This window comes from Indicator indicator, unplaced genomic scaffold (assembly GCF_027791375.1).
Source record: "Indicator indicator isolate 239-I01 unplaced genomic scaffold, UM_Iind_1.1 iindUn_scaffold_87, whole genome shotgun sequence".
Lineage (NCBI taxonomy): Eukaryota > Metazoa > Chordata > Aves > Piciformes > Indicatoridae > Indicator > Indicator indicator.
Window position 1 is genome coordinate 64,159 of NW_026539208.1, and position 26,919 is coordinate 91,077.

General features: G+C 43.5%; 1 protein-coding gene across 1 annotated transcript; it reads right to left on the minus strand.

Moving 5' to 3' along the window:
- Positions 1-7,798: 7,798 nt before the first annotated feature.
- Positions 7,799-26,331, minus strand: CD200 (CD200 molecule). The gene is given in 7 exon segments (XM_054398717.1): positions 7,799-7,896; positions 8,731-8,795; positions 11,634-11,727; positions 18,898-19,014; positions 24,030-24,293; positions 24,597-24,923; positions 26,256-26,331. Coding segments are annotated over 7 exon segments (1,023 nt in total). The 5' UTR covers positions 26,314-26,331.
- Positions 26,332-26,919: the final 588 nt, after the last annotated feature.

Sequence of the window (26,919 nt, forward strand, 5' to 3'; positions counted from 1 at the left end):
TCAGTACAAAAATATTTCTAAATAGTTTCCCTGAAATCCTATCATTGCTTCAGATCAAGTCAGATTAATTTAGAATCATAGAATCAGTCAGGGTTGGAAGGAACCACAAGGATCACCTAGTTCCAACCCCCCTGCCATGGGCAGGGACACCTCACACTAGATCAGGCTGGCCAGAGCCTCATCCAGCCTGGCCTTAAACACCTCCAGGGATGGGGTCTCAACCACCTCCCCGGGCAACCCATTCCAGGGTCTCACCACTCTTATGGTGAAGAACTTCTTCCTCACATCCAGCCTGAATCTCCCCACTTCCAGCTTTATTCCATTCCCCCTAGTCCTGTCACTACCTAATATCCTAAAAAGTCCCTCCGCAGCTGTCTTGTAGGCCCCCTTCAGATACTGGAAGGCCGCAAGAAGGTCACCTCGGAGCCTTCTTTTCTCCAGACTGAACAGCCCCAACATTTTCAGTGAGTCCTCATAGGAGAGGTGCTCCTTATCCCTCTTGTAATAGGGGCTCCAGAACTGGACGCGATACTCTAGGTGGGGTGTCACCAGAGCTGAGTAGAGGGGGAGAATCACCTCCCTTGACCTGATGGCCACACTTCTCTTGATGCAGCCCAGGATCTGGTTGGCTTTCTGGGCTGCAAATGCACATTGACAGCTCATGTTGAGCTTCTCGTCCACCTCCAAGTCCCTCTCCTCAGGGCTGCTTTCCAGCCAGTCACTGCCCAGCCTGTATTTGTGCTTGGGATTGCCTCGACCCAGATGCAGGACCCTGCACTTTGTCTTGTTGAACCTCATGAGGTTGGCTTGTGCCCACCTCTCCAGCCTGTCAAGGTCCCTCTGGATGGCATCCCTTCCCTCCAGCGTGTCTGCTGCACCACACAGCTTGGTGTCATCAGCAAACTTGCTGAGGGTGCACTCAATGCCACTGTCCATGTCACCGACAAAGATGTTGAACAAGACTGGTCTCAGGACTGATCCCTGAGGGACTCTGCTTGTCACTGGTCTCCACTGGGACATGGAGCCATTGACAGCCACTCTTTTGGTGTGGCCATCAAGCCAGTTCTTTTCCATCTAGCGGTCCACCCATCAAACCCATGTGTCACCAGTTTGGAGACCAGGAGGTGGTGTGGGACAGTGTCAAAGGCTTTGCTCAGGTGCAGGTGAATGACATCAGTTGGTTTACCTTTATTTAACTCTGAATTCCTATTGTGTTCTTCCACATAGGCTGGAAAATGTCTCTTTTCATGTCTCCCTTTCTATAGAGAAACATAACGGTTGATGGAAGAATTAGTAACACAAGGGGAGAGAACTAGTCCTTTGAGAACCAGGCAGTCCTTTGGGCTGCTGTCCACACATGTGCAGGTTTGCACCCATGGCAGTCAGGACAAGAAGAAAGCACAGCTGAGCATGCAGAAACAGCTACCTGACTTGAAGGCAGAGCAGGACACATGAGCTCTTTCTCATCTCTCAGGACAATAATTCTCTTACAAGTTCCTGCTGGGACAGTCAATGTTGTCAGGGAAACAAGCCAGGTTTCTCTCACTCTGAGACTTATCATCTCTCATTCCCATCACTATGCCTTTGGTGCTGTCCAAAATAATATTCTCCAGTGTTTCCTTCTTTGTTTTCCTAGTGCTGCTCTCATCACCATGAAGTGCTAATTGGTCCATCAAGTAAACAAGCCTTACCAAGTGAATTTCACAGTTACCCTTTAATTTCTTACTCCATACCATGCCAAGATAAAGGAGGCAGCACAATGCTAGTATTTGTCACCCCTGCATAAAGATCAGTTAGCTGAAATACCCAGCTGCTTAAACTTAACACCAGTGCCACAGTAGTGAGAGCTTCCTTTTTTCTCCATGGTCAATCACCAATCACATTTCTCAGTTGGGCCCACAGTTGTATGTTCTCTTTTCCTAGGCATTTTGATGGGATCATCATGTATCCCAAAAAGGGAAGAGAATACATGTCAGTGAGCTGCACATGAGCTCCAGGCAGTGTGTGTCTAGGATCTGGGTTTTGTGGAGCTCCTGCAGACAGTCGCCTTTGTTTTCCCCAGGGCTGTCTACTGGTATTCAGGTTATTTGCATTTCCTAGAGAGACTGCCTTCTAGTTTGGAAACAAAGACAAGGTTTCACGAGAGCTACTTCCACTGTCTACTGTGATCCAGGGAGATGATAACTTTGACTGGAACGAGTGGCTGCTGTGAACTTGTGGGTATCAGAGAGAGAAAATGAGCAATCAGATGGAGAATGTGTCCAGATAAGCAAGAAAATATTGCTCTTCAGGCAAAATCCTTTGAAAAGAGTAACAGAGTGAAGAGGAATGAACTTTTCCAGGGCTGAAGAGGAACAAAAGATCAGGGAAGTCTGAACATGGAAGGGCGTAATCAGGAAGAAGTAAATTAAAATCAGAAAGGCTTTAAGGTGAAATAAAATATAAACAAAAATATAAACAAATCATTTTCTCATGGCGTTTCTTTGCCAAAATACATTAACTAAGTTTGTTAATTATTGCTGGAACAGGCAATCTGTCTGATACATGCTTCATCTCCCAAAGAGTGACCTGCTTAAATGCTATTTCAAATAAGCAGTAGGAAACATCTCACTTCCTTTTGTCAGCCTAGTACACTCAGTTACATTGTTTTCCAGAAGGAAATTAATCTCCTCTGTTTCCTCAAGCAAACCCAGATTAGCCAGGCCAGGACTGAAATCCTATTCTTTACTGCCTGATGGCCACACTTCCCTCTTACAGGCAGTGACTCAAAGAACCAAGCTCCTATCATTCTCATCTCCTTTGAGCTATTCTTAGATATCACATGGCAGAAGATCCCTCAGTCTTTTCAGCACATGGAAGCTGCAGATGATTGCCTCTCTTGCTTCAACACAAGTGCTTCAGCAGTTGGAGACACTTGCTACTCACGTTTTCCTACAAAGGCAGGGTAGACAGCCTGCCTCAGGCTACATCAAAGCAAATTTTTTGAAGGAGACGTGAAAATTGCTGTAGGTCAGAAGGCATGCACAGCACCCCAGCATTAGTGCTGAGGAGCTTTCAGAAACACAGTGAAGTGAGTTTCTTCTGGCACACAAAATGATCAGTGTACAGACTGAATATTTTAGACAGTGACTGTAGAGAAAGAGATCTTCAGAAGGCCATGGAGTTTGCCAGCTGGATGTCGTAAGATTAGGGCCATGAAGGGACCTAGGAAATGATTGCCTTCAAATACTGGTGAGGCTACAGCATGAGTACTGCATTCAGTTTTGGGTTTCTCACTTCAAAAGGGTATTATATATTTGAGGACCACCAAGGTTCTGGAGCGGGTCCAGAGAAAGGCAATGAATCTGATAAAGGGTCTGTAGAAAAGGTCTTATGAGGAGCAGCTAAGGAAACTGGGGTTGTTTAGTTTGTAGAAAAAAAGGCTGAGGGGAAACCTTCCTGCTCCTTACGACTACTTGAAAAGAGGTTGTAATGAGGTGGGGGTCCATCTTTTCTCCTCATTAACAAGTGATAGAATGAGAAATGCTTCAAGTTGCACCAGGGAAGGATTAGATTGGATATTAGAGGAAAATTCTTCACTTAGAGGGTTATCAACCATGGAATAGGCTCCCCAGGGGGGTAGTTGAATCACCAGTGTTGGAGCTGTTTAAAAGACTGAAAATATGTTGTATAGAGGTAAAATTCTTAGGAAGGGTGAGGATGAAGAAAGGATACAGGAAGAAGCTCAAGCATGCATTCACCACTTCTTCAGAGACAGCTGAAGCAGCTGCACTTTCCTTGGGCTGGGTGGTCATTGTGGCAAGGCAATGAAAAAACGACTGAGGCTGAAACAGTCATCCTCACAAGTGCCATCAGAAGTGATTTTTACATTTTTTTCCAAACTACCTCTTTCCTAGAAACCCAGTCCTGCCTGCTTGTATTTTCAAGACCATCACTTTTGTCACAGTCCAACAAAGGGTTATTTGGCAGAAATTAAACCCCATTGTGTTCCAACACATGCTGGGTGTGGCTGAGCTTAACTTCTGATTGATGACCAATTGTACCTTTAATGTGACTAACTTCTATATTCTCAGGAACAGAATTAAGACTCAAAACAGAGTCAAATGTCTAAAAGGGGTTTATTAACGGGCTGCAAAATGGATATTGCAGAGGTCAAGCAATGATGATGCAATCAGGGAAGGGAGCAGTGCAAGGCAGGATGGCAGCTCTCTCTCAGGTGCACACCAGGACAGGAAGGCAAGGCACGCAGGAGGGCACAGGTCACGGCAGGCATGGCTTGTCACGGCAGGTGGCAGTCCCTCCAAGCAGCAACATAATCTCCAGGTAGTCTTCCAAGCAGCCAGCCACAACAGTCCCCAGGTAGTCTTCCACATCTTGCCACCAAGCAGTTGCCACCTGTCCTGATAAGTCCTCAGAGCACACGCCTAAACTATCTCCATGGCCCTCCATGGTGGTAGATACTGCCTTTCCCAAAAGAATGCAGTCAGAATTCATGTGTGATGCTTCTCATTGATTATAAAAGCTCACAAGCAGTGTGCTACAAATGAAAGGAATTGTGTGGCCTTATGTTCAAAGTTCCTGTATTTGTCTTCTTCTCAACAAAGGCAAATAAAGAAAAGAAAGTCAGTACATGACTAGAGAATGTAGAAAATGTGGACCAGTTGGTATTTTTATTGGATCAGGATTTTTAACTAGAAAAAAAAAGAAATATGTAAGTAGATATTTTATGTTGCACCTACAATAGTAAGCACAAACATCACCCCTCATGTCCTAAGTAATATGTGCAGACATTGACACACACACACACACACCTTTCCCCCAGACAGCAGAGAGGCCATCACTCTAGAACCAACAAAACACTGCTCCTGAACACTTGGTCTTGCATCTGCTAAATATTCTCTGTTGATATTTTTTGAAATTTGATTTTGTACTCTTAGTAAACATATGACATAAAAAGCACAATCCTAAATGCTAGACATATAGTAAGATAGAATATTTCAGATGCACAGGCAAATGCTGATCAAATCCAGAAGACAAGAGGCTACTCATAGTGACACAAATACGATGACAAATATTCAGACAGAAGGAAAACTGTACATCAGAGAACAAAAAATCATTGGAAGACCCCTGCAGTCCTCCACCTGTCTATTGTGTCAGCAAAACAGGCCACAAAGTCAGTATGCCCAGAGGTTGCATGTTTTCAGTAACCTTCATCACATGAAGAATGCATAGAGCTCTATCAAGGTTCTGGGAGGCAGAGGGTACACCAAGGCTCTGACCCCTCACAAATATGCAAAGCCACAAGACAATATCTGGAAATGCTCTGCTCTTGCAAATAGCCTGCTGCCACACAGCCAGCAGCAGAGGCAGGCAACTGGAATATTAAGCCTCAAAATGGTCATATCAGCAGGCTTGAGCAGACAGCAAGAAACAGCTAGGCTTGACAGGGGTGTGTGTGGTTGTGGAGAAGAGCTTCAATCCTACCTGGGGCAGGAGCAGAGTTTGGTCCTGTAATGGTTTAATGCAAGGGTCAATGCACCTCTGCATAACTTGCCTGCTCCCCAAATGCAAAAGTAACACACAAAACTCGAGGTTGAGATACAGAGATAAGAATTTAATACAACATAAGATATCATAATCACAATGTATAATTACCTGAGCTTAGCCTACTTGCAGGAAGAAGGATAAGAAAACAAAAAGATAACATAATTACCTTAGCTTAGCCTATATGCAGGGGGAAAAAAACAGTGAAATGCAGGAAAGAAAATAACCAGCATGAAACAGAAAACCCAAACCAGCATGCTACCCAACTCCCACCCCTCTCGCTGCCATGCCTGCAGAAAAAGCTAACACCCAAAAACTGGGAACCCAGAAGCAGCAAGCAGAACAGGAAGCCTCCCATGTTACAATCTGAACTTCAAGCCCCATAATACATTGCTCCAATTTGGAATACTTTGCACTTTCATTTTGAAGCTAGCAACACTGCAGCATGGTATAAATAGCAGCAGATTCAACTCAACCAATGACAGGTCCCAACTTTGAAGAGTAGCCCACTTTCTTTATCTGATACCAAAATCATGGCAAAGCAGTAAATTCAGCTTCTCTAAGACTTCCCACTGATACTGCTGCATTCACAGTATTGACAGGAGGGTTAGCTCACAGTATAACATGCCACACAATGAGATCCAATTATGGAAAAATGGCTTTTGACGATCAGAGCATTTTGTCTGTGCTTAAAAAGATTAAAAAAAAAAAAAAAGGATGAAGATGGAATACTATTCCAAACGGTATATAGGGTGATCATAAGAATTATTGGCAAATCTACATTCATGCATTTTAACAGTTAAAAAAAGTGTAGGCTGGCTTATCAACAGAGTTGCTTCAGAAAAGAGAACAACAGACAAAAGAAAAGGGGTGGAAAAAAGGAGCAGGAAAATGAGGATGTTAATACTTTCACTACTGAGCTTTGCTTTCATGTTCTCATTTATATACTAAATAAAACACATCACTTCAGAATTAGAAAGAAAAGTTACATCAAAACAAATTTCTTATCACTCTTCTTTTCCCAGCTGTGGCTGCTGTTGTTTCTGTTACATGCTTGTAGCCCAGTAATTTTGGCAGATTTACTGTGGTTTGAGTTCTGTGGTCTTGAGTCCAGCAGGTGCTTTCAAAGAGAGTTAAGGCATTCAGTTGTTGGCATATTCACACAGTCACTGAGGAGAAGAAGGGTCCTTTGGATGAGGAGGATCCAGATGACTGGAAGAGAGTGATGAATGAAGAATTGCTGCAAGTGAAATTGCAGGCAGATATTGGTAACATTAAAACCTTCTTTACTTTGAGAATGATTAGGCACTTGGAAGTGGATTCCCGGAGAGCTTGTAGAGCCTCCTGTAGTGAAGGCATCACATGCCCAGAATTATGCCCCCAGATACCAGCTAACTTGTCCTAACATGTTTTGGTAAATCCCCCCTTCCACCCTTCTTTCAGGAGAGGAGGACAAAAGGCTCAGGCACCAGCCTGTCTCCTAAGGGGTAAACAATTGCAGGCACCCATCTCAATGGGATGCCTATGCTCTTGCCATCTAAGGGCATAATTCTAGCTTCACCTTTTCTATAGGTGGAAGCAGGTTGTTGGCAAGTGTGCCCATTGGCTAGCTCCAGCCTTGAGAATCTATAAGTACTACTCCATTTGTTACTACATTGCTCTCTCCTTTTGCTTTCACTCGTTATGTAACTCGCGATGCCTCCCCTGTAAGTCATCTCACTCTCAAGCATACTGGAAGCCTCTGCAAATACAGAAGCCAGCCCACCGAGCTTGCCTCGAGGACCCACAAAGGATGACCCCTTTGCTGATAGGACATCAGCGTCGTACGCCCGGGAGAGGGTGAAATCAAGCCCAGTCGAAAGGACTGAGGAAGCCCCAAGAGAGGGTAAGCTAAGAAAGCCCAAAGGGGGAAGGACTAGCCTGAGCCAGACAATCCACATTTGCTGCAAGCTAATTAAGTAGTCAAAAGTAGCCAAACAAGCAGAAACGCATCTTGCGTAAGCCCCCGCTGTTCGCGGGAGAGAAAGAGAGCCACCCACTGTAGCCGCTCCGCAGCCCATACCAGGGCGAAGCACCAGGGATTTCCCCGAGGGAAAGAGAGAGCAAAAGATAGCCTGTCCATTGAAGTCAAAGGCAACGACTGCAGTATTGTAATTTAAATGGAAAGCAGTCGCTGATAATTCGGCAGTGTCAGCTCACCTCGAGCCGAGTCGAGGGGGAAGCATCGCATCACCGCACCCCCAACAAAACCCGCCTATGGGAACCGCCCGTGGTCGTGAGGGCCGACCACCAAAAGGACCTGGCCCTGCTGAGCTGATCCTTCGGTCAGGGAATCCACTCCACCCCTGCAGACTGCGGGAGAACAAAGAAGCCAACTGCCCTTTCCCGCAGACCGCAGGAGGAGAAAGCAAACCTTGACCCCCCCACAGAGCCGGAAGGGAGAAAGAAAGTCACCCCTGAATGGGACCAGCCTCAGGCAGATAACCAGCGAGCCAGCGTGACCCAGCAACTTGTCTCGCTACACAGAAAGACAAACTGTATCTTTCATGTGTATAACGTTCAGCAACCTTCTCTTCAAAGCGCCTGCGCGTAGCCGCGTGATATTTCCAGCTTAACTTGCCGCATGATAACATTATAAATATCTCTATACATAGCTAGCAGCTGCAAGTGTCTTGTCGAGTCTCCATCTAGTGGACAAGTGGTGGAACTGCACCCTAATTAGAAATTGACTGTAAATATTATAATTGGGTATAATTGTAAATACTAAACTAGTTATGGTCTATATTATTACAATCGTGCATCCAAATCAATATATATAAAGTTATTAATCGAATATTCATAATAATAAACAATAATTTTCATAATTCATATTTTCATAATTAATAATTAATAATCACCATCCTCCATCCCTAATCCCCCTCTCCACGACACCTCCATCCATAGATGTTTTCAAAACTCAACCAGAAGAAGGAAAAAATTATTTTCACGGTAGCAGTACTAAGTAGATTTTGCCTGGCAGCAGAAGAGTGGATGAAGTGGTTCCTCTGGTCCTACTTTTTATGATTGTCTAGATCATATAACTAACATTGCACTAGTTTTTTCAGCTATCAATATGGCATCTAGATAGGGTAGTGCATGTGATGTATTTTTCTTTTATTGCTATTTCCTTTCACCCAGTCAAGTTACTGCTTGTAGTGTTGACTTCATGGGCTGTAATGGTCTCATAGATGGAATGGAAATACTCTACAATCCTAGAAAAGAAAGGAAAAACAGGAAAAAGGATGAATTGTGGACAGAGATGCTGCCTCAAGTGTTGCAGAGCAGTGTGATTACCATTGGGACAGTGGGGGAAGAAACAGTGCAGAAAGTTATGAGGAACAGTCACAAAACCACCCTTTGGTGAAAAACTGTAGGACCTTCCTTGCTGTACAATGAGTAGCACATCTTCATAAGACAGAATGAAACAGGCTTCAGACTGTTTTCCCTTTGCCTTCTTTGTTCGCTACAGATGAGACTTTTAAATTTATGAAGCTACCTTATCTTCGACACATCTCCTGAAAACAGAATAAGGTATCTTGGATAAGGCACCTTGAAAGTAAATGGAAAATTTTAATGCTTTTTGAATGCAGAAATTTGCAGCTGACTGCCAAGCTTTACAGTGCATTTAAACAGTAGGAAAAAAATAAACAAAAAAAAGAAGGCATTTAGAATCATAGAATCAGTCAGGGTTGGAAGGGACCACAAGGATCATCTAGTTCCAACCCCCCTGCCATGGGCAGGGACACCTCACACTAGAGCAGGCTGGCCAGAGCCTCATCCAGCCTAGCCTTAAACACCTCCAGGGATGGGGCCTCAACCACCTTCCTGGACAACCTATTCCAGGCTCTCACCACTCTCATGGTGAAGAACTTCTTCCTCATGTCCAGCCTGAATCTCCCCACTTCCAGCTTTATTCCATTCCCCCTAGTCCTATCACTACTTGATATCCTAAAAAGTCCCTCCCCAGCTTTCTTGTAGGACCCCTTCAGATACTGGAAGGCCGCAAGAAGGTCACCTCGGAGCCTTCTTTTCTCCAGACTGAACAGCCCCAACTCTTTCAGTCTGTCCTCACAGAAGAGGTGCTCCAGCCCTCTGATCATCCCCGTGGCCCTTCTCTGGACACGTTCCAGCATGTCCATATCCCTCTTGTAATAGGGGCTCCCGAACTGGACACAGTACTCCAGGTGGGGTCTCACCAGAGCTGAGTAGAGGGGGAGAATCACCTCCCTTGACCTGATGGCCACATTTCTCTTGATGCAGCCCAGGATCTGGTTGGCTTTCTGGGCTGCAAGTGCTCATTGACAGCTCATGTTGATCTTCTCGTCCACTAGCACCCCCAAGTCCCTCTCCTCAGGGATGCTTTCTAGCCAGTCACTGCCCAGCCTGTATTTGTGCTTGGGATTGCCTCGACCCAGATGCAGGACCCTGCACTTTGTCTTGTTGAACCTCATGAGGTTGGCTTGTGCCCACCTCTCCAGCCTGGCAAGGTCTCTCTGGATGGCATCCCTTTCCTCCAGCATGTCTGCTGTAGCACACAGCTTGGTGTCATCAGCAAACTTGCTGAGGGTGCACTCAATGCCACTGTCCATGTCACCGACAAAGATGTTGAACAAGACTGGTCGCAGGACTGATCCCTGAGGGACTCTGCTTGTCACTTATCTCCACTGGGACATGGAGCCATTGACAGCCACTCTTTGGGTGTGGCCATCAAGCCAGTTCTTTATCCATCTTGTAGCCCACCCATCAAACCCATGTGTCACCAGTTTGGAGACCAGGAGGTGGTGTGGGACAGTGTCATAGACTTTGCTCAGGTCCAGGTAAATGACATCAGTTGCTCTCCCCTCATCTATTAATGTTGTCACCTGTTCATAGAAGGCCACCAGGTTTGTCAGGCAGGATTTGCCCTTGGTGAAGCCATGCTGACTGCACCAAATCACCTCTTCACTATTCTTCTGTCTCAGTAGTGCCTCCAGGAGAATCTGCTCCATGATCTTAGCAGGCACAGAGGTGAGACTGACTGGCCTGTAGTTCCCTGGTTCTTCCTTCTTACCCTTTTTGAAAATGGGAGTAGTGTTTCCCCTTTTCCAGTCAGGGGAAACAAGAGACATGGAATACAGAATGAGAAATTTTCAGAATTAACCTAGTTGCATATAACAAGAATGATTCATTGAGAGAAAAAAAAAAAAAAAAAGAAAAACCTAAAAGGCATTCTTCACTTCCTACAATATCAAATTAATCAGAAAAGTTATTACACTTTGTTTTCATTCAACTAAGAACATCAACACCTGTTCAAAAAATATTTCATCTTTTCAAAGAAAATTGAAGACAAGATTAAGTGATTTATTTTTTTTACGCAACTTCATACCTACTTCTGAACCAAACTTTTGAAAAAATGTATTTTAATTATGAAAGCCATACACAGAATTCAGAATACAGCAGTGACATAAGGAACATATAAAACCCATAAGGGATTACATACTGTGGAAAGCAAACCAACTTCCCTGGTTGGTAATACATAAATAAGTTTATTCAATATATAAATACTTTGATATTTCAGAATGTCATTCTGATGTTTGAGACCAAATTTATGACATTACTTTTATGTGGCTTTGATTTTCTGTCTCCTGATCTAATAAACCTGCATAGAGCCGAAGTATTTTGGAAAGTAAAAACATTTCATAACTGAGCACATGAGGAAGTAAGCAAGAAATTGAAACAGTAGAGAAACTATTCATACATCACAGGAGTGCTACTTTTTCTCCCTTTTGGCTGTCAGACATTTTATCTTCTGGTTATATACAAAGTCCTAGTGTCAGAATTAAAAGGAAAAGGACAAGAAAATTACTTCATAATGAAATATGAGTACAGATATGATGCACAGGATAGAAATTATGTTAATGACATGTAGTAAAGGCTTCCCTGTTTGCAAAGAACGGGCTTTGCTTTTAGTAGCCTATAATTCCAACACTTCTCCTTTAGAAGTGGGCACGACAAATTCTGAGATTTTTCCCACACTGCTACTTTCATTCTGTCTGCAGCTTTTATCTCACCTTTCCAGACAAAAACTGCAGCCATACCCCAGGAGATCTGACTTCATCCATACACCTCCCACTCCTTCCTCCTCTGCCACTTCTTCTCCCAGATCTTCTCCAAAAGAGAAAGTAGGACAAATGTAAAGTACTAGCCATTCCTGTCCTTCACAAGGAAAACAGGTGGCACTAAGTTGTGGAACGTATGCCCATGATCTCTCCGTATACTGCAGACTGGAGGGTACTGCCAGACATGTTTCTGTGAACAGAAAATTAACTAACTTACAGGGAGAAGGAGTTGTTGGGAAGCAGTGTGTGAATAAACCCAGAAAACATCTTCATTTGGGCTACAAAATATTTATATCTGTGGAAATCTGATGGGCAGCCTGACTTTTATAAAAGTCAAAAAGCTTTTTAACTGGCCAGGCTGAAATACAAGTATCCTGCAAGCCTTGAAATAAATAACTGATGCTGTGGAAAGCATTCAGGTTGAGACACAAATGCCCTTGTATGAATAAATTCCTGTGACTTACCTAATAGCATTTATTTTGCTTCATTCCATGCACTTGTCTTGTTAACTGTACTGTTTTAACATTGGTGAGGTCTACAGTTAAGATCTTTAGTTGAGCCAGGTAGGAAACTGTAACTTTTAACCAGAAGAGTAGCACTGAGAAACCTCTAGCATGGGTGAAGTTGTATCTGGTAATTCCTTTGGAGCTGGCTCACTCACCTTAGATTGAGTTATAGCCACAGCTAGGTTTGTCTCTCTGATTGGAGAGGATGAAGATAAGAATTTGCCAAAGCTTTTGTGCCAGCTCTCACCACAAAGGCTGCTAAGTTTGTTTCCAAACAAGTGCCTTTTTGCCAAAAGTTGTGACATTTTTCAGGGAGAATTAAAACATATGTATGCTCTGTTACTGGCACACAAGGCAAATGTCTGAGGGATGAAACATCAGCTTTGAGGCCCAGCTCTTCACCTGATTCTCAAGTGTCTGTTGTGCAGAGGAGCAAAACAACAAACATAAAAAAAGTGCAAAAACCAGCCATACTCTCAACAGCAGAAAGATAAAAGAAGAAACCCTGATGGAGAAAGGTACCCAGACACCTAAATAAAAAGCTACTCTCTTACTTTACAAACTAGGCATTCAAGACTGAAAAGGCTTTGCTTGTTTGTCTAGCGCAGAATAAAGAGAAGTATTAAAACCACAGACAATGGCCTCAGACAGATATTTATATCTGCCAGCCAGTGTTATTGGCTCTCTGTTGTGCTAGTACAAAAAGCACATCCATAAATAGGTACAAAGGCTCTGCTCCTCATAATCTGAGGGTACTGGAGGATAAAACCAAAGAAGGGCTTTCTGTAAGATGTTGCTCTCTCTTGGATGAATTGACTGCAACCAATGTTTTAAAGAGCATGAAGAGATTTCACAGGGGAAAACAGACTGCAAAATAGACTATGGTTCACAATGTGTTGCTCAGATGGGAGCTAAGGAGGAATAGGAGATTTCCTCGTTACAATGTGGTGTTTATGGTGTGGTAATGCACTATAAACTCTGCACTAACAATTATTGGCATTCTAAGAATTTAGCCAGGAAACTGGCAGTGAAATCATACACAAGATAAATTGTAAGTAACTTTCAGTAATTGGCAGAAAACTGCATCTAATAAAGAAAAGGGGAAAAAAATAACCAGATTGTGACAGAGTGACCAAACTACACCACTACTGGGAATTTTGCAACAAACTTAGTAAAGAGGCCCTTACGGAAACAGATGTGTATTAAGAACATGGACTACACATTTTCCTTTGCTGGTCACTGTATGAAGGAATAGGATCAGCTGGTCGAAATTACTCTGGGTAAAGTAATGCTGCCTTTATGCAAAAAGGATCCAGGTCAGTGCATTACATTTCCAAAAGTGAAGACTGAAAACCAACAAAAAAGATAAAAAGTAAGGCTGATAAAAACTGTACTAACTAAAAGAACAGAGACTGAATACTTAAAAGTCCACTGCAAAAGTCACATCTTGGCATCACAGTTAATCAAAATGCATAACTGGGAAGGAACACAAACAACTGCAGACCCTCAAATCCTGCTTTTGTTGATAAACCCTAAACCAACAAATTTACACCCAGTGCTAAACACTGCTAATTTACCCCCTCTGTCTCAATGAACAGCTATTACATGAAGTCCTGACCCTGAGACACATGGGGCCAGGCATCTTGACGTCCTCACCCAGGCAGTAGGGCATGGGACCCCACTTCTCTTGCTGACAGGGAGCCTCAAGCTTTGGCACAAGGGGCACAGTGCTTTCAGTTTAAACATATTATACCTTTCTGTGTTGTATGCTTTCCTTAGAAGGCAGGGGAAGGGGGATGTGTTCAAAGTTTCCAAAGTAACGTATATGCTCTGTTGCTGTGCAGCACAGCGATGTCTCCATTGCAAGAAAGCATGACCCATGATGTGGCATAAGGATGCATGAAGTGGCTTGAGGGTGCCAAGCCTGATACCTAGCAGGTGGTGTAGAACATAAGAAACCTGCGGTGAGGCTAACTATACTACCTCCTGGGAATGGTTGTAAGCCATGGAACCACATGCAGGCATTGCCTGTGAAACTGCTACTATCCAAGACTCAGAATCATGCCCAGGAGTTACATTAACACCCCCAGCCTAGTCTACACATGAACAATTTAGTCTTGTCAAGCAATATTTCACTGACTGACCTTGCTCCTGCATCAGGTGCTAGTGTACTCAACACCCTGGTATGGTTCTCCTCATCTGGAATGCAACAAAGGGACTTTGAAACTCTGCAAGGTAGCACCTGAACTTTATAGTGCTCTCTTTGATCTGCTCTAGCAAATTCTTCCTTCAAGGCCTGCTCAGTACAAGGTCATTTGTGTTTGTAACAGATACATTTTTCTTGTGAGCATTTAATCTTTTTCTTCTGATTCTTCCAAAAATACCCCATAAAATAAAGAGCCAACTTCTTGGCCTTTATCTTCAGGTTGCTCTGAAAATTCAACAGATTTTTTTTTTAATTGTTTATAGGATCAATGAAAAACTCATGTATGTTTTACAATTAAGAAGTTATATTTGGGGTGTAAGAAGTGTTAATTTCTCTTTTTCTCCGTGAAGATTTCTGTGTTTCTGGCAGTAGCAGACTGACTAGGTCAACCCCTCTTAACAGCAGATGCTCTAGGTCTGAGGTTCACAATACTGTCTGATACTCCTGGAAACACTTCTTTGTATCACATTATCATTATGAAGACAGTGTATAAATGTTCACAGATTGAGTTAATGTATGTGGGCATTTCTAAATGTATTAATAGAACTTAGAGAAGATGTGGTAACCCAGAGTTGGCAGATAATAAGATTGACAGGGCTTTAAACTAGATTTGAAGGGGTTGAAACCAGTCTTTCCAGACAGGAGTCTGAGAGTGGTAAGCGGGAGTCAGGAGTGAACTAGCAGCCCAGCTGAAGTGCATGTACACTAATGCACGCAGTATGGGTAACAAACAAAGAGGAGCTGGAAGCCTTGGTACAGCAGGAAAACTATGATGTAGTCACCATCACAGAAATGTGGTGGGATGATTCACGTGACTGGAGTGCAGTAATTGATGGCTATAGGCTCTTCAGGACAGACAGGCAAGGGAGGGGTGGAGGGGTGGCCCTGTACATTAAGGAAGCTTTAGACACCTTTGAACTAGAGATTAAAGATGATCAGGTCTAATGCCTGTGGGTGAGAATTAGAGGGAAGGACAACAAGGCTGACACCCTGGTTGGAATATGTTATAGACCAGCCAACCAGGGTGAAGAGGTTGATGAATTATTCTATAAACAGCTAGAGGCTGTCTCAAGATCACCAGATCTTTGGCCGACTTTAACCTGCCAGATACCTGCTAGGAACTTAACACAGCAGAGAGAAGGCAGTCTGGAAGGTTCTTGGAGTGTATGGAGGTTAGCTTCTTATCACAGCTGCTATGTGAGCCTACTAGAGGTAAGGCTTTGCTTGACCTTCTTTTACAAATAGAGAAGGGTTGGTGGGAGATGTGGTGGTCAGAGGCTGCCTGGGATGCAGTGACCATGAGATAATTGAGTTTTGAATATGCAGTCAAACTAAGAGGGGCATCAACAAAACCTCCACTCTGGACTTCTGGAGGGCAGACTTCAGATTACTTAAGGAACCAACTCAGAAGGTACCTTGGGAAACAGCCCTTAAAAACAAAGGGGTCCAGGAAGGCTGGACCTACTTCAAGAATGAAATCTTGAAGGTGCAGAACAGGCTGTCCCAGTGCGCAGGAAGATGAGCTGACAGGGTAGATGGCCAGCCTGGATGGGCAATGAGCTTCTGAACAAATTAAGGGAAAACAGAGGGTGTATCACCTTTGGAAAAAAGGGGAGGTAACCCATGAAATGTTTAAGGATGTTGCTAGGTCACGTAGGAAAAAAAATTAGAGAGGCAAAGGCCCATTTAGAACTTAGACTGGCCACTACTGTGAAGGACAATAAAAAATGTTTTTGTAATAAATTAATGGCAAAAACAGGGGCAAGGACAACCTCCACTCCTTAGTGGATATGGAGGGGAATATAGTAACAAAAGACAAGGAAAAGGCAGACGTACTTAATGTCTTCTTTGCCTCAATTTTCAATAGCAGGCTAGGTTGTCTTCCAGACAACTGGCCTCCTGAGCTGGCAGATGATGTCAGGGAGCAGTATACTACCCCTGTAATCCAGGAGGAAGAAGTAGAGACCTGCTGAGCCACTTGGATCCCCACAAGTCTATGGGACCAGATGGGATCCATCCTAGCATAATGAAAGAGCTGGCAGATGAGCTCGCAAAACTGCTCTCCACCATTTTTCAATAGTCCTGGCTCACTGGTGAAGTCCCAGGTGACTGGAAGCTGGCCAATGTGATGCCCTTCCATGAGAAGGGCCAGAATGAGAAGCCAGGGAATTACAGGCCTGTCAGCCTGACCTCAATGCCAGGCAAGACTATGGAGCAGGTCGTCTTGTGTGCAATCACACAGCACATGCAGGATGGCCAAGGGATCAAGCCCAGCCAGCATGGATTTAGGAAAGGCAGGTCCTGCTCGACCAACCTGATCTCCTTCTATGATCAGGTGACCTGCCTGGTGGATGTGGAGAAGGCTGTGGATGTAGTCTACCCGGAATTCAGCAAGGCCTTTAACACCACCCCACAAGGCAAACTCCTGGCAAAGCTGTCAGCCTGTGGCTTGGACAGGAGCACTCTGCACTGGGTTAAGAACTGGCTGGAGGGCCAGGCCCAGAGAGTGGTGGTGAATGGTGGCACTTCCAACTGGCAGCCAGTCATTAGTGGTGTCCCCCAGGGATCAGTGTTGGGCCCTATCCTGTTCAATATCTTTATTGATGATCTGGACAAGGGGATTGAGTCCATCATCAGTAAGTTTGCTTGAAGATGACACCAAGTTGGGGGCAGGTGTTCTGTTAGAGGGTAGGAGGGCTCTGCAGAGGGACCTTGACAGGCTGGACAGATGGGCAGAGCCCAATGGCATGAGATTTAACACATCTAAGTGCCAGGTTCTACACATTGGCCACAACAACCCCATGCAGCGCTTACAGACTGGGGACAGACTGGAGAGCAGCCAGGCAGAAAGGGACCTGGGGGTACTGGTTGACAGCTGTCTGAACATGAGCCAACAGTGTGCCCAGGTGGCCAAAAAGGTAAATGTCACATCCTGGCCTGTATCAGGAATAGTGTGGCCAGCAGGGAGTGGGGAAGTCATTCTGCCCCTCTGTTAGAACACACCTCGAGTACTGTATCCCATTCTGGGACCCTCAGTTTAAGAAAGATGTTGAGTTGCTTGAACATGTCCAGGAAAGGGCAACAAAGCTGGTGAGGGGGTCTGGAGCACAAACCTTATGAGGAGCAGCTGAGGGAGCCTGGAGGGAGCCTGGTTGTTTAGACTGAAGGAGGCTCACGGGAGACCTTACTGCCATCTACAACTGCCTGAACAGAGGCTGTAGCCAGGTGGGGGTTGGTCTCTTCTCCCAGGCAACCAGTGACAGAACGAGAGGACACAGTCTCAAGCTGCATCGGCGGAGGTTTAGGCTGGATGTTAGGAAGAAATTTTTCACAGAAAGAGTGATTGGGGCTATTGGAATGGGCTGTCCAGGGAGGTGGTGGAGTCACCATCCCTAGAAGTGCTTAAAATAAGACTGGATGAGGCACTTAGTGCTGTGATTTAATTGTTGGGTGATAGGTTGGACTTGGTGATCTTGAAGGTCTTTTCCAACCTGGTTAATTCTGTGATTCTGTGAAGATGTTTACCAACCTTTGGACTTGTATGGGAACAGATAGGAAAGTGTAGTGATATCAATGGAATGGGTGAGAAACAGGCATTAAAAACAATCTGTATAACGGTATAACATAGGACCGATTATAAACAGTTAGTCTGAAAGTTGGTATGCTGTGGGAAGGGAAAAAGCATGTAAGCATCTCCTGATAAACAGGTGTTTGTCTACAGAAAGGGGTCTTTGGCCCATCTGCAGCAAGTGACCACTTCTCCATGAACTTGCATTAGTAAGTTTGTATTCAGGCACGTCATCCTGGGACGCAGCTGGCCGGGTCCAAGATATTGGAGCTCGCAGATTGAAACAACAAGCATATTTGATCTACTCGAGTAAAAGTGAAACTACAAATGATCATCAAAATTCTGTGATTTCTGAAGTCTAAGGCGTCCCCCCTCCTCTATTTTTTCCTGTCATTATCTTACTACTAATTAAAACTAAAAAATCAAGTTGATCACACATATGAGGATATCTGGCATTAGCAGATTCCTACTACATCATATTATATTGTTTGTCTTATAAATACAAAGGGAGTACTGTGAGGGTCATGAGGGCATGAGCAGGTTTTTCCCCAACATACCTCTTCGTCAGAAATTCTGAGCTTATTTACACTCAACACTTCTGTGGCTCTCCATGAAAATGCAAATGACCAGTGAATTACTTCTGCTAAGACTTCTGCTGGAAACAAAACATGAGCAGCATGTCCTGCTCTGCTTGGATACTCCCCTCACAATTTGTAGTCTGGTATTGTCTTTCAGCAGTAGCAGTGAGAAAACAGCTCTCAAAATCACAACCAAGGTAACTTCTAGTAAGTGTAAACACATTATCGTGAAGTTTACTTGTCCAATGTGACAGTCTTATAGCCCCTAATAGTATCTCGGTATTCTTCTCATTCTTCTGATGACCACATCCAATATGGGGCTCTATGAAAACTATTGGTTTCCATGTATCAGACTCACCATTTCAACCTTTCCTGCATATCTTCTTCCTCCAGCACAGTGTGATCAGAATCAGAACTGTTATGACAATTAAAATCCCCCCAGGAATCATCAGCCAATGCAATGAGGATCCCTCTTCTGTGAAAACAAAAGAGCAGAAGTTAAAAACTAAGCTAATTTATGTAGGAAAAAGAGCAAAAAGAGCCAAGAGATTGTTTGACTAATGACAATGGTTCCTCACCAAGACTGTGAAATTTATTTCTAAGCCTCATGAAAGCAGCAATTGCTCTAAAGGGAATCTGTGTATTTTCAGAGAGAAACCTACTTGCTAACAGAAGATGCTTTGTGAAAAGGTGTGCTCATGTTCACCCATGACAAAGAAAACACTCCATATCCAATGTGGTAGCTGGCATACATAAATAGGCAGAACTTTATGCAAGTCTTGACACTTTCAGAAGAGGTTTTTTGTTCATCCAGAATTTGATTTTCTCTTTGCAAAGTAAAAGTTATTCCTTTTACTGCTAAACACTTATCACTGCCATCAATCAAAATGATACAAGCAAACTCAGTTGAATCAAACTAAAACCATCACATCTTGTAACAAAGCTGAGTTGAACTATCAATTTGATTTAAAAATCTTATATTTTAGAGAAAGATAAAACAACAAGCTATTAGCTGATTTTTCGATTCTCCTAGTGAGGAAGAACAACAGTCTTTGTTTCCTGCTTTTAGAGATATGCATTTCCTTTTCAAAAGGCCAGAACAAAAGAATACTGCATTTGACACGGACCAAAAAGATTTATTATGCTTCCTTAGAATTAATTTGGTTTTGAACTTTTGGAGAGAAGATACTACAAGTCAGAACTTACTCTTCACTATTATAACAATCACTTCTTGAGCACATAATTTGAGAATTAACACATATTTCCAAGCTGCTTTTCTTGCCTTCCTAATTTCCAAGTGGGACTTCCTTTGAAGGCTCTGTAAGTTAAAATTCCTGTGTGAACTGAGAATGGTACTTCATCTTTTACTGTTTCTATTTCTCATGTATAGAACTGGGTAGAAAGTCTTTCCAGCAGAATAGAATGTTGGAAGAAGAAATAAATTATCACTACAAGGTATTTAGATGTTACATTGATAAAGATTTTTCCCTAAAAATAAAATGATTACCCTCCTGTCTGCCTGAAAATACTGCTCATCCCTGACCACTACTTCAATGCACTCATTGTTGAGCAAAAATGTCAGAGAAACTGTAACATAATACACAGGTGGACTGTACCAAGACATGTAGTAAGGTTAACTGAAATATTTGGATAATTGTTGTTCAAAGCTAGTTTGCTACTGATTTTGAAGCTTCAGTATGTACTAAGTGAGCTACAGAGTTTCTACTTCATTGTTCACAGCTGGTGAAGGAGTCAAATAAAGGAGGTGCCCTCCTAGACCTGTTACTTGTTAACAGAAAAGGACTTGTAGAAGATGAAACAGTCAGAGGCCATCTTGGTCTTAGTGATAATGAAATAATAGTTTTCAACTCTCAGAGAAGGAGTGGGGTTAGCAGAACTGCCACCTTGGACTTCTATAGGACAGACTTGGGCTTGTTCAGGAGAATGATTGGTAGTGTCTCTTGGGAGGCCTTCGTGAACAACAAAGATGTTGAGGAAGTCTGGGCCTTCTTCAATAAGGAAATCTTAAAAGTGCCGGAGCAGGCCATCCCCATGTGCTGAAAGACTGACCAGCAGGGAAGAAGGCCAGACTGGCTGAATGGAGAGCTTTTGGCTGAAACTCAGGAACAAATGGAAAGTTTACAGCCTTTGGAAGAGGCCATTCAGGAGGACTACAAAGATGCAGTGAAGCTACAGAGGGAGAAAATTAAAAAGGCCAAAGCTCAACTGTAACTCTCAGTCTAGCCATTGCCATAAAAGATACTAAAAATGCTTCTGTAAATGCATTAACACAAAAGGAGGACCAGGGAGAATCTCCATCCTTTACTATATGCAGGGGGAAACATTGTGATGAAGGATGAGAAAAAGGCTGGTGTATTTAATGGCTTCTTTACTCCAGTCTTTAATAGCAGGACTAGTTGTTCGTCAGATAGCCAGTCCCTTGATCTGGAAGAGAGGGAGGGGAAACAAGAGACCTCCAGATTTCAAGAGGAAATGGAGAGTGACCTGCTGAACCACCTAGACACACACCTCTGTGAGGTCAGAGGGGTTACACTCAGGAGTGCTGAAGAAACTGGTGGAGGTACTTACCAAGCCACTCTTCATGAGCAGTCCTGGCTAACATGGGAGGTTCCAAGGGACTGGAGAATAGCAAATGTGAAGCCTATCTCCAAGAAGAGCCAGAAGGAGGATGTGGGAAACTACAGACCTGTCAGACTGACCTCAGTGCCAGTGAAGGTCATGGAACAAACCACACTGAGTGCCACAACATACCATTTACAGGACAATCTGGCAAATTCTCTTCCCAAGACAGTGATAGCCCTGACTTCTGTTCTATTCTTACAGTCTCCTTGCAACTCCCCCACAGAACAAAGGAATTTGGGGTTAGCCCCTTTACTTTAGCTTAAAAACCTAATTTAAGGCACAGTCAGCATGGGTTCATAAAGGGCAGGTCCTGCTTAATGAACCTAATCTCTTTCTATGACAAGCTGACTCACTTGGTGAGCGAAGGAAAGGCTGTGGATGTTGTTTGCTTAGACTTCGGTAAAGCCTTTGATACTGTTCCCCACAGCACCCTCATGAAAAAAATGTCTGCCCTAGGCCTGGATGGGTGTACAGTCTGCTGGATCAAACACTGGCTGGATGTCCAGTCCCAGAGAGTAGTAGTGAATGAAGTTAAATCCAGTTAACAGCCAGTCACAAGTGGCTCAGTGTTGAGGCCACTCCTGTTTAATATCTGTATAAATGAGCTTCACTTACAGACAAACTTACAAATACCAAGTTAGGTGGGAGTGCTGAGTGTAGGAAGGTTCTTCAGATGGACCTGAACAGGCTGATTGATGGACTGAGGCCAATTATATGGGCATCAACAAGGTCAAGGGCCAAGTCCTGCACCTAGGTTATAACCCCCTTGCAACACTACAACCCTGGGGCTCAGTGGTTGGAAAGCTGCTTGGCATAAAGGGACCTGGGGCTGTTGTTCAACAGCCAGCTGAACATAAACCAGCAGTGTGCATGGGAGGCCAAGAAGCCCAGTGGCATCCTGGCCTACATCAGGAACAGTGTGACCAGCAGGAGTCAAGAAGTGATTGTGCCACTGTATGCTGGTGAGGCTGCACCTCGAGTACTGTGTTCAGTTTTGGGTGCTGCAGCATAAGAAAGACATCAAGGTGCTGGAGCAGGTCCAGAAAAGGGCAATAGAACTGGTGAAGTGCCTTGAGACTCAGTCTCACAGCTGAGTGAGCTGGGGTTTTTTAGTCTGAAGAAAAGGAGACTAAGGGGAGACCTTGTTGCTCTCTACAACTACCTGAAGGGAGGCTGTTTTGAGGTGGGTGTTGGTCTCCTCTCACAAGTCAAAACTGATAGTCAAAATTGTTGGAACAAGAGAAAATGGCATCAAGTTACGCCAGGGGAGATTTAGGTTAGACTTCTATACTGAAAGCGTTATCAAAGGCAAAGGTTGCTCAGGGACGTGGTTGAATCACCATCCCTAGATGTATTTAAAAGCAGTCTAGAGAGGTACTCAAGGATATGGTGTAGCAGGGGGCCTTGTAGAATTAGAGTTACTTCCTAGGAGTAACCCATTATGCCTTGTCTTTTCCAAGTGAGTCCTTGTAAAAAGGGAGTCTGTATCCTCGTTATAGACACCCTTTATTCACTGGTACATAGTAATAAGGTCTCCCCTAATCTTCTCAAGGTTGAACAAACCCAGTTCTCTCAGCCTTTCCTGAAGTGGCAGGTCTTCTCCTGGCCCTTCTCTGGACACTTTCCAGCCTGTCCGCAACTTTTTGAATAGCCGGGACCAAAACTGCATTCAGTACTCTAGGTGTGATCTGACAAGTGCTGAGAAGAGTGGAATAATGACTTCTTTATCTCTGATGGTAATGTCCTTGTTGAAGCAACCCAGTATCCTGTTGGCTTTCTTTGCTGCTGCAGCACACTCTTCGCTTATGCTGAGCTTGTCATCCACCAAGACCCCCCAGGTCCCTTTCTACAGGGCTGCTCTCCAGCCAGGTAGATGCTACTCTGAGCTGCATTCCTGGGTATAACGGTTGGATTTGAGCATCTTGAAGGTATTTTCCAACCATAGTGATTCTTTGTAGATAGATGTCAGCTGACAAATATTTATGTGTCCTTAGACTCTATACACTATGAAGGCCTATGTAAAAACTGAGGCTTGACTTGCTACAAAACACATGGTGTGTCTGAAACTCACAGGTCCCTGTGGTTGTTTACGCTGGGTGCCTCCAAAAAGAAGCCAGAGAGTTGAGACCTCCAGTGTCTAGAGTGTCTACCCCAGTGGGTGGACACAGGAAATAGTGTATTTCTACCCATAAATCCTGCACCCTTATAAATCCATCAGCAAAATTATTGTCTTTCTCTTTCTTCCCTCTCTGCTCCTGTGGGAGAGAGACACTCTTTTATGTGGTAACGATAGGGGAGTACCACAGGCCTCTTTGGCCTGAGTAACTTCTTTTTCCCTGAGCAATCTTGGTCTGTTCAGGCCTAATGCCAGGGTGAAAAGGGGAGGCAGTTCAGGCTTGGTCAGCCTGAAACCAGCCTAGCAATGGCGGGGTGAACCCCAGGTGGGGAGAAGGGAAGCGTTGGGCTTTTGGTCTGGTGTAAAGGAACTTTATATGCTTTGCTATGCTCACCACTAATGCTTTGTAGTTTTTGTAGTGTATTACCTACTTTTCCATTTAAACTTTCCATGACTATCCAATCCATTTGTATGAGTGTTATTCTTTTGCCCCTTTTGGAGCCATAGAGCAATCAGTCTCGCTCTAAATAGGACAGTCCCTAACTGATTAGTTTGATTTTTTTTCCCTCTTGTAGAGACCCCCAATATGTTGTTGACTCAAAGATGGCATTTCTTTCCTTCTTACATGGCACATTTCACTCCTTCCTCTTTGCAGTAGATTTCCATCTAAGCATGCCATTGCAAAACATGGAGTCAAGTGAACACTACCAAGTAGCTTTGTCTTCACCTACCTCCTCTCATTTCCACAGGCAATTCAATCTTTTCATTCATGTTGCTTACTCTGCATGTCAAGTCCTTCACAATGATGCTCTGAGTATTGATCTCCAATTTACTAGTGACAGATACCATTCCATTGGTGTACTTGACTCTCTCCTGTGTAGGAGTAGAATTGAACAAGTTGTTCCACATGATAGTGGGCTCTGGGAGGCCAACAGCAGTACAGACGGCTACCAAATGATCCTCAGATATGTTGTAATGGACAGACGCATTGAGACCTTCCAAAACACAAATGAGACAACCCATCATGACAATCAATGCCTGATCAATCACAGCAAAGCTTATTAGTTTCACACTGAGCCCCATGACACAGGAATGTCACCTCACAATTGAATAGTCCTTCCCTTTTATTGAAGTTATATACCCAAAAGGTTTCACTCAACCTGAAATTCCAGCTTTGAAAATAATCTGTTAACTATTTCTTGATCATTGGACTTAAAACTGAGTCTGCTCAAGGAAATGCTGTAGGTGAAAAAATATCTTTTTCTCCACTAGAGAGATATCCCTACAGAGAACCTCACCAAAGACACTCAGGCAGGTATGTCCTGACAAGGAGCCAAAAGGGAAAGTATTGAAGAGACACGTGTAACATCCTGAATCATCCATCCTAGTGTCCCAAAAAGTGATGCTTGTCTCATTGAGTACCAGACTCGTGACATTCATTCGGTCTTGATAAGGTTTGTGAATATTTAATCCTTTTTTGTTACTGTATGTAGCTATATTACTGTGTGAATTTTCAGAGCCCTTTTGCCATGTCACTTGCACAACATCCCTGGGTTCTGTCAGAGCACAGCTGAGAGTCACGTTGTTGCCCATCTTCACTTTTCTGTGTTCAGCCTGAGGAACCACTGCAATGACACGACATAGCAAAATGGGCATGTTTCACACATTTTCAGAAGCCTAATACTGATTCTAAGGCTTGGATTACCCACAAACACAATTTAATCAATTACATATTCTTTCTATGGATTTTCCCCCACCAAAGAGTCCTTGTCCTTTGTCCTCCAATAAACCAATGCAGTTATTTTGATTTACAGTGGCTGAGGCTCTGACTTTCTCCTAAACTGTTTAAAAGACACACCATATTTCTGTATACATATGGTCCTGCAGACTTCCCACTTCAGTTCTATTAGATGAGATCAAGGCTTCCCATTCTCAGCAAAGACTCCCATTTTTGTTTTCTGAAAGTTAGAGAAGGATTGAATGGCCGAGATCATTTTTAGAGAACTGAGCAGCAAAATGAGCTAAAGAGAATTTCTGGACCACATAGTTTCAAAGTTCTTTTGAGAGGAAGCAAAAGAAAAAGAGATTTGGCCCCAAGGGGAGGATCCACTATGAGAAGTTGTGAGCTCAGGAAAACAATGGTATCCAGTATCATTGTAGATATGGGATACTGCATGTCCCTCTCATCTTCAAATGCTCATCCAGGACATCTTGTGCCACAGTTCCAACGTCTATGCCCCAGCTATCCACCATATGACAAATGGTGCCAGTGTGATGGTTTGAAACTGTCTTTTTAATTTTTCCTTGCAAAGTTCAGAACAGAGAAAGTGAAAGAGTGTAAATAAGTCACTATTGGGTGTAAGAAAGCAAAATAACGATTGTTCTAAACACTTCCATTGGATAGATAGAAATGTTTAAGAACTATTACCCAAAACAAAGTAGGCACTCTGCACATTCTGTGTTCTGCAGTGGGGGCAGTTGCTGGGCTGTCTGGCTGCTTTCTTCTTCTCTTCTGGCTGAAGATAACACACACTGACCTTGGCAGCTAAGTTAACAACTTTCTGCTTAACTAACTCTGCTTTCTGTCCAAGTGGGGTCTGGGGGGAAGCTCCTGGGAGAGGGAGGCCCCTTTTGGAAGGATCCCCTTTGGGGGGAAGCAAAGGGAGATTGGTTGTGCTTTTCTGTTGATTGTATATATTTGTAAATGTTGTGAATTTTGTATATTTGTACATATTCGTTGCATTTCATCATAGATTGTAGATTCTGCTTTGTAAATACAGCTTTCATTTGCTTCCAGACTGGGCTAGCCTGGTCATTGTTGGGGGGGGGGCGGATTTCAGCTCACACTGACACAACCAGCAATCTACACCTGTTGTTGCCTCTGACTTCTGAAGCCTCAGGAATCAGAAACCAGTTCTTCAAACATTTTCAGTCAGATTTCAGGAAATTCAGCTTACCATTTGCCTTTCCAAGCCCAGCACAAGCCAGACACAAAACCAGAGCTTGGAAAGTCATTTTGAAGGAAAAAAACTGCTTCACCTGAAGAAAGTTAAGGAAAGATTAGTGAGTCAATGACAAATCACCTTCCAGTGAAATCATATCTTCCCTAGACAAACATTAACAGTAGCTTTGTCTGGGGACAGACAGCAAATGTTGACATGTCTCATTACACAGAACAAAAAGTGCTTCAGTCAAGACAGGAAAAACATTTCATCATGTAGTTTAGAAACATATAATACACCAGAAGTTCGATATGCTGGTTGTCCAGGACTAGCTGCGGCACTGCGAGAGAGATAGGGTTAGCTAGTGAGGTCAAGGGATAAACTGAAAGCAATTTCTTGGAAGATTTCAGTATTCCTCATCTTTCCATAACTGCATGAATTGGGGAACTTTTGGAGCATACTGCACCTGCTACATGCACAAATATTTCCTCAAAGTGGAAAAGGGGCAAAATCAGAGTTGTGTTGCTGCTTTCCCCAGTGAACAGCTTTTGATGTACTTCCAGTTCCCTCAAACAGTTAATATTGCCACAATACAAATGAATTGTAGACCTGAATGGAACTGAAGCTGGAATCCTATTTAAGTGGAACTATTATTTTACGTAAAATACCTCTGTAACAC